At 47.4% G+C, this 12,033-nt stretch overlaps 1 protein-coding gene across 1 annotated transcript in view; it reads right to left on the bottom strand.

The window, feature by feature from the left end:
• The window catches only part of Ptprh (protein tyrosine phosphatase, receptor type, H), a 46,564-nt gene extending 35,206 nt beyond the window's left edge, over positions 1-11,358 (bottom strand). The window contains 3 exon segments of the mRNA NM_001191945.1: positions 9,873-9,983; positions 10,361-10,394; positions 11,308-11,358. Of these exon segments, the coding sequence (NP_001178874.1) occupies positions 9,873-9,983; positions 10,361-10,394; positions 11,308-11,358 (196 nt within the window).
• Between the last annotated feature and the right edge of the window lie 675 nt (positions 11,359-12,033).

Here is a 12,033-nt window from a genome sequence, read left to right as displayed (position 1 = left end):
AGGAGGAGTTCTCAGGAGGGTCCCAGCTCAGGCTGATGGCGGTGGTGTTCTGACCTTCGACCCTCAGGTTTCTCACTGGGTTTGGAGCTGAAATGGGGAAAGAAACGGAAGTCAGGTGTTGGTCCTGGCCCTCAATTTTCTGTGTCTTCAGAAGCCATGGACCCAGTGGCAGAGCTGGGATGACTCAGACCTAGAAAGTCCAGCATGGAAGCCCAGTTTGCCTTGAGCTCTTGGCATGTGGCTGGCTGTCATGAGCATGCTGCTGAGAGTTAGTGCTCAGAGCTCAGAAAAGGTTACCAGTGCATTCCTAAGTCAGAGCTACCAAGGCATGGTGCTGAGGTCTGTGCACCCAGCACTCAGGAAGCTGAGGCAGGAGGATTGTTACACATTTGAGGCAACAAATGGATACAATGGAATCCCTTGTCAAGAAAAGAAAGAAGGAAAACACAACTATATTGAAACAAATGAAGGTATGCCCCCAAGTCCTACTTACTGCTTTGGAAATCATACGTTCTATGTAGTAAGGAGAGGTTCTAGGCCTTCAGGAGTCTCTGATGCAAGTACTGGGAGACACAACTGAATCTGGGCAGTTCCAGAACCTTCCAGGAATCTATGACGGTCACCTTAGCCAAGACTCCCACCAATGGGAGACATGGTGTATGAACCATCTAACTCCTGTAACCAGGACTTAATGTGGATCAGACATCAAGCAAGACAAAAGTTCTTATATGTACAATTGGTCCTGACCACCACATGTGCTGGGATCAGGTATCTCAGAAATCATGGAGGTGACTAAGGAATGGCTGGTCCAGCTTGAGTCCTATGCAATCCCTGACATTGCCTAGAAACCCAGAGGCTGGAGAGCCTCCAGACCTAGGATAGAAATGATTCCTAATGATATTCTGTAAATCCATAAATTGTCATAAGAGGGGCTTGACCCAGCAACTAATGGAAACAGATGTAGAGACCTACAGCTAAACATTAGGTGGAGGTCTCTGAATCCTCTGGAAGATGGCAGGAAGAATGGTACGATCTAGAAGGACTAGGAAACACCCCACAGAGTCACCTTAGGAGGGATCGAAGGGAATCAAGAGACTGAAGAGACAACCAGGGAACCCACAAACGCCTGACCTGGGTCCTCTGCTATGTTACAGTTGTTACCTGGATCTTTCTCTGGCTGTCCTAACTGTTGGAGTAGGGGCTCTTTCTCACTCTCTTGCCCGCTTTAGGAACCCTTTACTCCTACTGTGTTGCCTCTTCCAGCCTCAATATGAGGTGAGTGCCTAGTCTTACTACAGCTTGATATGCCATCTGTGGTTGATATCCATGAGGGGACCATTCTGTTCTGAAGAGAAACAGAGGTGCAATGGATGGAGAGGCGGGAAGAATGTGAGGGCCTGGAAGGAAAGAGCTGGCGGAAACTGTAGTCTGGATGAACAGAGAAAGGAAAAATGAGGCAGAGAGAGAGATGGAAAGAGAGTAGAAAGGAGAGAAAATCAATGTAAGTAAAAAAAGTCTCTCATGAACGTCAATGTTTCCTCTCTCTTCCTCTGTTTTAGACTGGACAGAGGAAAGCAAGGCTTAAATATCTGTCCCCATTCAAGTTGTCCCACCTTCCTGGAAGTTCCCAACCACCCTCCCCTACCTACCATTAAGGGCAAAGGCATCAGACACCAGCCAAGAGGCAGGAGAGATGGGGTAGCAGGTAAGAGCACCTAGATGTCAGTCCCCAGCACTCCAAGGTGTCAACACTATCTGATAAATTCTGAGAAATCTACTTCTTGCTCCTTGGACAATACATGCACCTGTACACTTGCACACATGCACGTAAAGGTCTCAAAGATATAAAGTAAAGTAGATACATTCTTTTAAGTATTCCATTCTGTGGTACAACCATTCTGGAAATCAGTCTGGAGGTTCCTCAGAAAATTGGACATTGAACTACCTGAGGACCCAGCTATACCTCTCTTGGGCATATACCCAAAAGATGCCCCAACATATAACAAAGACACATGCTCCACTATGTTTATGGCAACCTCATTTATAACAGCAAGAAGCTGGAAAGAACCCAGATTCCCTTCAACAGAGGAATGGATACAGAAAATGTGGTACATCTACTCAATGGAATATTACTCAGCTATCAAAAACAATGCCTTTATAAAAGTCATAGGGAAATGGATGGAACTGGAAAATATCATCCTGAGTGAGGTAACCCAATCACAGAAAAACACACATTGTATGCAGTCCTTGATAAGAGGCTATTAGCACAAATGCTTGAATTACCCTAGATGCACAAACACATGAAACTCAAGAAGGATGACCAAAATGCGAATGCTTCACTCCTTCTTTAAAAAGGGAACAAGAATGCCCTTGGGAGGGAATAGGGAGGAAAAGTTTAGAACAGAGGCAGAAGGAACACCCATTCAGAGCCCACCCCACAGGTGGCCCATACATATACAGCCACCAAACTAGATCTAGAGATGGATGAAGCAAAAAAGAGCAGGGCGACAGGAACCGGATGTAGATCTCTCCTGAGAGACCCAGCCAGAATACAGCAAATACATAGGCAAATGCCAGAAGCAAACCACTGAACTGAGAACGGGATCCCCGTTGAAGGAATCAGAGAAAGGACTGGAAAAGCTTGAAGGGGTCAAGACCCCATATGAACAAAAATGCCAACCAATCAGAGCTTCCAGGGACTAAGCCACTATCAAAGACTATACATGGACTGACCGTGGGCTCCAACCTCATAGATAGCAATGAATAGCCTAGTAAGAGCAGCAGTGGAAGGGGAAGCCCTTGGTCCTACCAAGACTGAACTTGCAGAGAACGTGATTGTTTGGGGGGGGTGGTATATGGGGAGAGGATCGGGAGGGGAAGCCCATATAGACCGGGAGAGGGGTTAGGGGAATGTCGGCCCAAAAACCAGGAAGGGGAATAAAAATCAAAATGTAAATAAGAAATACTCAAGTTAATAAAGATAAAAAAAATTCCAGTCTGGTGTGATGATGCACACCCATAATACAGGCACCTGGAAGGACTGGCACAAGAGCTGTGAGGTCCAGGTCACTGTGGGCTACATACTCAGAAAATATTAACAAATGGAGACAGGGAGGGGGATGGAACAGGGAGGACGCAGAATCTCAAAGGAAATAGTGTCTGCTCTCACCTGTTGTGGTATTTTTTGTCTCCCAAGTGCTGTAGACGCCATCCTTCTCCACTCTCACAGAGCATTCATATGAAGTCCCAGGATCAAGTCCATCCACAGTGACTCTGGTGTCTTTTGTATGCCGGGTCTCATTTTGACCATCATATCCGATGCACTGCGCCCAGTAGGTGAGGTCCTGCGAGGAGGAGTTCTCAGGAGGGTCCCAGCTCAGGCTGATGGCGGTGGTGTTCTGACCTTCGACCCTCAGGTTGCTCACTTTGTTTGAAGCTGAAATGGGGACAGAAAGGGAAGTCAGGTGTTGGTCCTGGCCCTCAATTTTCTGTGTCTTCAGAAGCCATGGACCCAGTGGCAGAGCTGGGATGACTCAGACCTAGAAAGTCCAACATGGAAGCCCAGTTTGCCTTGAGCTCTCGGCATGTGGCTGGCTGTCATGAGCATGCTGCTGAGAGTTAGTGCTCAGAGCTCAGAAAAGGTTACCAGTGCATTCCTAAGTCAGAGCTACCAAGGCATGGTGCTGAAGTCTGTGCACCCAGCACTCAGGAAGCTGAGGCAGGAGGATTGATACACATTTGAGGCAAACATGGAACACATAGAAATCTCCTGTCAGGGACACAAGAAAGAAAAAGCAAAGAAATTAGAACAAATGAACGTATGCCCCCAAGTCCTACGTTAGTGCTTTGTAAAATATGAGTTCTGTATAGAAATGAGAGGTTCTAGACCTTCAGGTATCTCTGATGCAAGTACTGGGAGACACAACTGACCTGGGAGGGTCCATCTCCAGAACCCAATGCAATGGAAACTTCCAGGTATCAATGAGGGTCCCCTTAGCTAAGACTCCCAGCAATGAGAGATCTGGATTCTGAACCATCTAACTCCTGAAACCAGGACTTAAAGTGGATGGATCAGACACCAAGCAAGACAAAAGTTCTTATATGGACAGTTACTCCTGACCACCAGATATGCTGGGATCAAGATGGCCCAAGAATTGTGGGAATGACTAAGGAATGGCTGGTCCAGCTTGAGACCCATGCCATGAAAGGAGGCCCATCCCTGACACTGCCTAGAGACCCAGATCTTAGAGGGCCCAGAGACCTAGGAGAGAAAATGATCCCTAATGATATCTGCTATATTCATACACTGGCAGCTAACCCAGTTGACTTAAGAGATGCTTGACCCAGCAAGTAATGGAAACAGACGTGGAGACCTGTAGCTAAACATTATGTGGAGGTCGGGGAATCCTGTGGGAGATGGAAGGAACGATGGTAGGATCAAGAGGGACCAGGGACACCACAAGGAAACACCCCACGGAATCAACAAACCAGGGACCAAAGGGGCTCACAGAGACTGAAGAGACAACCAGTGAACCCACAATGGACTGACCTAGGTCCTCTGTAGGTATGTTACATTCGTGTAGCTTGATCTCTTTCTGGGTGTCCTAACTGTTGGAGTAGGGGCTCTTTCTCACTCTCTTGCCTGCTTTAGGAACCCTTTAGTCCTACTGTGTTGCCTCTTCCAGCCTCAATATGAGGTGAGTGCCTAGTCTTACTGCAGCTTGATATGCCATCTGTGGTTGATATCCATGAGGGGACCATTCTGTTCTGAAGAGAAACAGAGGTGTGATGGATAGAGAGGCGGGAAGAATGTGAGGGCCTGGAAGGAGAGGACTGGGGGAAACTATGGTCTTGAAGAACAGAGAAAGAAAAAGTGAGGTAGAGAGAGAGAGAGATGGAAAGAGTGTGGAAAAGAGAAAATTAATGTAAGTATACAAAAGACTTTCATGGTTGGGGATTTAGGTCAGTGGTAGAGCATTTGCCTAGCAAGCGCAAGGCCCTGGGTTAGGTCCCCAGCTTCGGGAAAAAAAAAGAGAGAGACTTTCGTTAAGATCAATGTTTCCTCTCTCTTCTTCTGTTTTAGATTGGTCAGAGGAAAGCAAGCCTTAACTATGTGTCCTCATTCACGTTGTCCCACCTTCCTGGTAGCTCCAACCACCCTCCCCTACCTACCATTAAGGGAAAAGGCATCAGACACCAGCCAAGAGGCAGGAGAGATGGGGTAGCAGGTAAGAGCACCTAGATGTCAGTCCCCAGCACTCCAAGATGTCAACACTATCTGATAAATTCTGAGAAATCTACTCTGGCTCCATGGACACTACATGTACCTTTACACTTATACACATGCAGGCAAAGCTCTCACACATGTAAAGTAAAGTAGATACATTCTTTTTAAAATTCCAGTCTGTGGTACAACCATTCTGGAAATCAGTCTGGAGGTTCCTCAGAAAATTGGACGTTGAACAACCGGACGACCCAGCTATACCTCTCTTGGGCATATGCCCAAAAGATGCCCCAACATATAACAAAGACACATGCTCCACTATGTTCATAGCAACCTCATTTACAATAGCCAGAAGCTGGAAAGAACCCAGACGCCCTTCAACAGAGGGAGGGATACAGAAAATGTGGTACATCTACACAATGGAATATTACTCAGCTATCAAAAACAATGACTTTATGAAAGTCATAGGCAAATGGAGGGAACTGGAAAATATCATCCTGAGTGAGGTAACCCAATCACAGAAAAACACACATTGTATGCAGTCCTTGATAAGAGGCTATTAGCACAAATGCTTGAATTACCCTAGATGCACAAACACATGAAACTCAAGAAGGATGACCAAAATGCGAATGCTTCACTCCTTCTTTAAAAGGGGAACAAGAATACCCTTGGGAGGGAGTAGGGAGGAAAAGTTTAGAACACAGGCAGAAGGAACACCCATTCAGAGCCCACCCCACAGGTGGCCCATACATATACAGCCACCAAACTAGATCTAGCGATGGATGAAGCAAAGAAGAGCAGGGCGACAGGAACCGGATGTAGATCTCTCCTGAGAGACCCAGCCAGAATACAGCAAATACATAGGCAAATGCCAGAAGCAAACCACTGAACTGAGAACGGGATCCCCGTTGAAGGAATCAGAGAAAGGACTGGAAAAGCTTGAGGGGGTCAAGACCCCATATGAACAACAGTGCCAAGCAGCCAGAGCCTCCAGGGACTAAGCCACTACTAAAGACTATACATGGACTGACCGTGGGCTCCAACCTCATAGATAGCAATGAATAGCCTAGTAAGAGCAGCAGTGGAAGGGGAAGCCCTTGGTGCTCCCAAGACTGAACTTGCAGAGAACGTGATTGTTTGGGGGGGTGGTATATGGGGAGAGGATCCGGAGGAGAAGACTATATAGACCGGGAGAGGGGTTAGGGGGATGTCAGCCCAAAAACCAGGAAGGGGAATAATAATCAAAATGTAAATAAGAAATACTCAAGTTAATAAAGATAAAAAAAATTCCAGTCTGGTGTGATGATGCACACCCGTAATCCAGGCACCTGGAAAGACCGGCACAAGAGCTGTGAGGTCCAGGTCACTGTGGGCTACATACTCAGAAAATATTAACAAATGGAGACAGGGAGGGGGATGGAACAGGGAGGACGCAGAATCTCAAAGGAAATAGTGTCTGCTCTCACCTGTTGTGGTATTTTTTGTCTCCCAAGTGCTGTAGACGCCATCCTTCTCCACTCTCACAGAGCATTCATATGAAGTCCCAGGATCAAGTCCATCCACAGTGACTCTGGTGTCTTTTGTATGCCGGGTCTCATTTTTGCCATCATATCCGATGCACTGCGCCCAGTAGGTGAGGTCCTGCGAGGAGGAGTTCTCAGGTGGGTCCCAGCTCAGGCTGATGGCGGTGGTGTTCTGACCTTCGACCCTCAGGTTGCTCACTTTGTTTGAAGCTGAAATGGGGACAGAAAGGGAAGTCAGGTGTTGGTCCTGGCCCTCAATTTTCTGTGTCTTCAGAAGCCACGGACCCAGTGGCAGAGCTGGGATGACTCAGACCTAGAAAGTCCAACATGGAAGCCCAGTTTGCCTTGAGCTCTCAGCATGTGGCTGGCTGTCATGAGCATGCTGCTGAGAGTTAGTGCTCAGAGCTCAGAAAAGGTTACCAGTGCATTCCTAAGTCAGAGCTACCAAGGCATGGTGCTGAAGTCTGGACATCAGGTACTCAGGAAGCTGAGGCAGGAGGATTGCTACACATTTGAGGCAAACATGGAACACATAGAAATCTCCTGTCAAGGAAACAAGAAAGAAAAACAAAGATATTAAAGCAAAGAATGTATGCCCCCTCGTCCTACTTTAGTGCCTTTGGGACACACAGGTTCTATGTAGAAATGTGAGGTTCTAGACCTTCAGGTATCTCTGATGCAAGTACTGGGAGACACAACTGACTTGGGAGGGTCCATCTCCAGAACCCAATGCAATGGAAACTTCCAGATATCAATGAGTGTCCCCTTAGCTAAGACTCCCAGCAATGAGAGATCTGGATTCTGAACCATCTAACTCCTGAAACCAGGACTTAAAGTGGATGGATCAGACACCAAGCAAGACAAAAGTTCTTATATGGACAGTTACTCCTGACCACCAGATATGCTGGGATCAAGATGGCCCAAGAATTATGGGAATGACTAAGGAATGGCTGGTCCAGCTTGAGACCCATGCCATGAAAGGAGGCCCATCCCTGACACTGCCTAGAGACCCAGATCTTGGAGGGCCCAGAGACCTAGGAGAGAAAATGATCCCTAATGATATCTGCTATATTCATACACTGGCAGCTAACCCAGTTGACTTAAGAGATGCTTCAGCCAGCAAGGAATGGGAACAGACGTGGAGACCTGTAGCTAAACATTATATGGAGGTCAGGGAATCCTGTGGGAGATGGAAGGAACGATGGTAGGATCAAGAGGGACCAGGGACACCACAAGGAAACACCCCAGGGAATCAACTACCCAGAGGCCAAAGGGGCTCACAGAGACTGAAGAGACAACCAGTGAACCCACAAAGGACTGACCTAGGTCCTCTGTAGGTATGTTATATTTGTGTAGCTTGATCTCTTTCTGGGTATCCTACCTGTAGGAGTAGGGGCTATCTCTGACCTTTTGCCTTCTTTATGGACCCTTTACTCCTACTGGGTTGTCTTTTGCAGCCTCAATATGCAGTGAGTGCCTAGTCTTACTGCAGCTTGATATGCCATCTTTGGTTGATATCCATGGGAGGCCTGCCCTTTTCAGAAGAGAAACGGAGGAGAAATGGAGGGAGGGGGTAAAAATGTGAGGGCCTGGAAGGAAAGAACTGGGGGAAACTGCAGTCTGATGGACAGAGACTGGAAGAGAAAAAGAGAGCAAAAGAGGAGGGAGAGGAGAGGTAGAGAAAATAAATATACACATACACACACACATTCATATACTACACAGATTTACATATGCTAAGGCAAATAAATCACCAGATATGGTCATGTTCACCTTTAATCCCAGCATTAAGGAGGAAATTAGTGAGTTCAAAGCCAGCCTAGACTGAGTTCCAGGACAGCCAAGGTATGCCAAGAAACACTGCTTGGAAAACTAACTAACTAACTAACTAACTAAATAAATAAATAAATAAATAAATAAATAAATAAATAAATAAATAAATAAGGATGAACCAGGATTTGATGGTGCAGAAACGAACACAGCTCCAGGTACCGAGTGATGGTAAGTGCATATACTGGTAACAGGGACCTTCATGACCCTCAACTGATCTATGAAGCTGCCATCTCAGTGAATCCTGGTCAACACAGAGACTCGTGGAGGTTTGAGATGTTGAAGACACACCTACCATCCCCTCTGAGGCTCAGACACCATCATGGAAAGGAAGGGTGTGAAGTGCTGTCTTGGGGGCATGACATGGCTGTGACACTCATGACCTCCCAGCCATTGGGCTTGTAGGGGTAAAGCCAACACAAGACTGATGCTCTGAATAGCCAGTCATAAATGAGCAGTGCACTCTTGCGACCCAGTCTAGAGGAGAAAATGACATTCTACGGCTTCTGGGGGAGAGGAAGTCACTGATAACATAGCTACCTGCTCCAGTGGATAACTCCATGACCAAGTCATGGTGTAAAAACAAAAGAAAAGGCCACACCAGTGTTGCTCTGAACTCCCACCCTTAAATTCTTCTGGGTTTGAGGCTTAAATAGGTAGGAAATCTGCTGGTCCTGTTGGTCATATTTATGTAAACCATGGTGGTAGGTGTTGGATGGCTGGGTCCAATAGAGAGACACACGTTTTGTGTGATATGTGAGCTCTTTGGTATGTATAGCCAGTTGTAACTTATGGAGATGGGAATATTTTTATGAAATTAAAAATGCCAATTTTGGGGGTTGGGGATTTGGCTCAGTGGTAGAGCGCTTGCCTAGCAAGCGCAAGGCCCTGGGTTTGGGCCCCAGCTCCGAAAAATAGAAAAGAAAAAAATGCCAATTTTGTGCTCTCTTTATGCTCATAATAAAGAAAGGAGACCACTTTTAGACACCCCCCATGGCTATATGAACTATGGGGCCCCCTTACCTGTATCTCTTTTTTTTTCTTCTTTTTTTCGGAGCTGGGGACCGAACCCAGGGCCTTGCGCTTGCTAGGCAAGCGCTCTACCACTGAGCCAAATCCCCAACCCCTCTATCTCTTTTACTACATTTAATGTGGATGATAAAAGTCAGAAATTCACATGCATGGACTTCATTCCATTCCGCTTGGATCGTGGAATCTGGTACCTTTAAAGACTGTTAGCTCTTAAACCCATCTCTTCAAAAGAAAGAAAGAATCCAGAAGAGTCTGGCTCTCACCTGTGGTGGCTATGAGCGTCTGTGGGGAGCCGCTGACTCCATCTTTCTCTGCCCACACGGAAAATTCATAGGATGAGGCAGGAGCAAGTCTATCCACTGTGACCCTGGTGCCTGTTGTGATTTGGGTATTATTGCTGCCACCATCTCTAAGCCACTGGATCCAATAGGTCAAGTTCTGAGGGTCAGTGCCATCAGGGACCTCCCACCTCAAGGTGATGGAGGTGTTGGTCTGAGTCTCCGTCCTCAGGTTTATCACTGGGTTTGGAGCTGAGAATTAGAGAGGAGCTCCCAAATTAGAAAAGCAGCCCCAGCCCCAGCCCCAGCCCCAGCCCCAACCCCAGCCCCAGCCCCAGCCCCAGCCCCAGCCCCAGCCCCAGCCCCAAGCTGAGAAACTACCCTTGTCCCCAGCCCACCGTGGACCATCAGACTCAGAGGAACTGGGGTCTCATCTTTTGGCAAAGACAACGGTTAAAGGTAGGACTACTCACCAGCCGTCCGGACCACAGAACAACCACACAAACCCTAGAGAGAACCAGGTAGGGAGAAATTAGCTGAGGTATGATGAGGCTGGGGAGGTGGAACTAGCAGGACTGATTGAGACTTTCTTGTCTTTTTTTTTTCCTGGAGCTGAGGACCGAACCCAGGACCTTGTGCTTGCTAGGCAAGTGCTCTACCACTGAGCTAAATCCCCAACCCCGAGACTTTCTTGATCTCTGTCCCCAACCTTTCCTTCAACCTTGACCAAGGAGAGGAGTTGGGGATGGGGAATGATAAGGGCCATCCCAACGCTGGTGCTGTTTAGATGGGAGGACAGTCGCCCATGGCATCAGTGGAATTCTAGGGAAGCCAGAGCCAAAGTTGGTCCCCTGATAAGGGCAAGAGATAAAACGAGCAGTTTCAGGGCTGGGGATTTAGCTCAGTGGTAGAGCGCTTACCTAGGAAGCGCAAGGCCCTGGGTTCGGTCCCCAGTTCCGAAAAAAAGAACAAAAAAAAAAAAAAAAAAAAAAACGAGCAGTTTCTCTTTCTGAAAAATATAACCAGAGGCATGGGGGAAAGGAAGCAATGGACCAAGAGGGACGACAAGAGGAAAAGAAAAATTGGGCTGAAGGAGGTGGGCCAGAGCTGGACACCTTGGGTTTGTGGGAAGAGGATTAGGGATTGGGTCTCTTGAGTCTGAGGGAGGAGGGGCTGGGCTGTGTATATTGGCAGCCTGATTCCATGTTTACTCTCGTGCCAGACACCCGTGTACTAAAGCTCGTCATATTCCTCCAAACACAGAGCTTTTTCCTTCTCCAGGCACTGCCCCACCCCCACCCCCACCCCCAGTTTCTTCAAGTCCCTGACTGAGAGACCTTCCTCCCACATCTCTGGGAATGTAGTTTCTAGCCTTTTCTCTGCCTCCCTCCCTTAGATCCCTGAGCAGAGGAGAACTTACCAATAGCACCAAGCTCCCCCAAACCCCACAGTTCCCACCAGCTCTGGCCATATGTCCCGATACTGCACAGGAGACAATGGAGTCCCAGCTCTGGAACCTCTACTGCTTGGACTTTCGACTTAAGATTTTCCTTTTGCCAGCCCATTGGTGAGGCCAGAGGCTGAGGCTGAGGCTAGAATGGGCGGAGGAGGAAGTAGGAGCTGTAAGCTTGAGAACCCAGTTGGACCCTGCCCTGTCCCTTAGCCTCCTTCCTTTCCTTCTCAGTCCCCCACACAGACATTCTGGACATCTCTTGTCCTGTCTGGGATCCTCACTGCTCAACTCACCCCATTTTGTACCACAGAAGCTTCTCCACTCAGTTACCTTCAGATACCCTGGGTAGTCAGAGGTCAGCTCACACTGTGTGTGAAAGCAGCATGCAGATTTCAAAGGCCCAAAGTAAATAGAGCCAAATGTCCATCCGGCTGTCTTGTCTTAGGGGATAGGGACACATCATAGCCAGCCCATAGCCAGATGTGGTGACTCACACCTGGAATACTTGAGAGGGGAAGCTGAGGCAGGATTACTACAAATTACAAGCCAGAATCAGCTGATTCCAGAATCAGCTCCTATCTTAAACACACATACAAGAACATGTACACATTTACACACACACACACACACACACACACATGTACACACATATCCACATACATATGCATATATACATATCCATATGTATATACA

Source organism: Rattus norvegicus, chromosome 1, assembly GCF_036323735.1.
Source record: "Rattus norvegicus strain BN/NHsdMcwi chromosome 1, GRCr8, whole genome shotgun sequence".
Lineage (NCBI taxonomy): Eukaryota > Metazoa > Chordata > Mammalia > Rodentia > Muridae > Rattus > Rattus norvegicus.
This window is presented reverse-complemented; position numbering and strand designations above follow the sequence as displayed.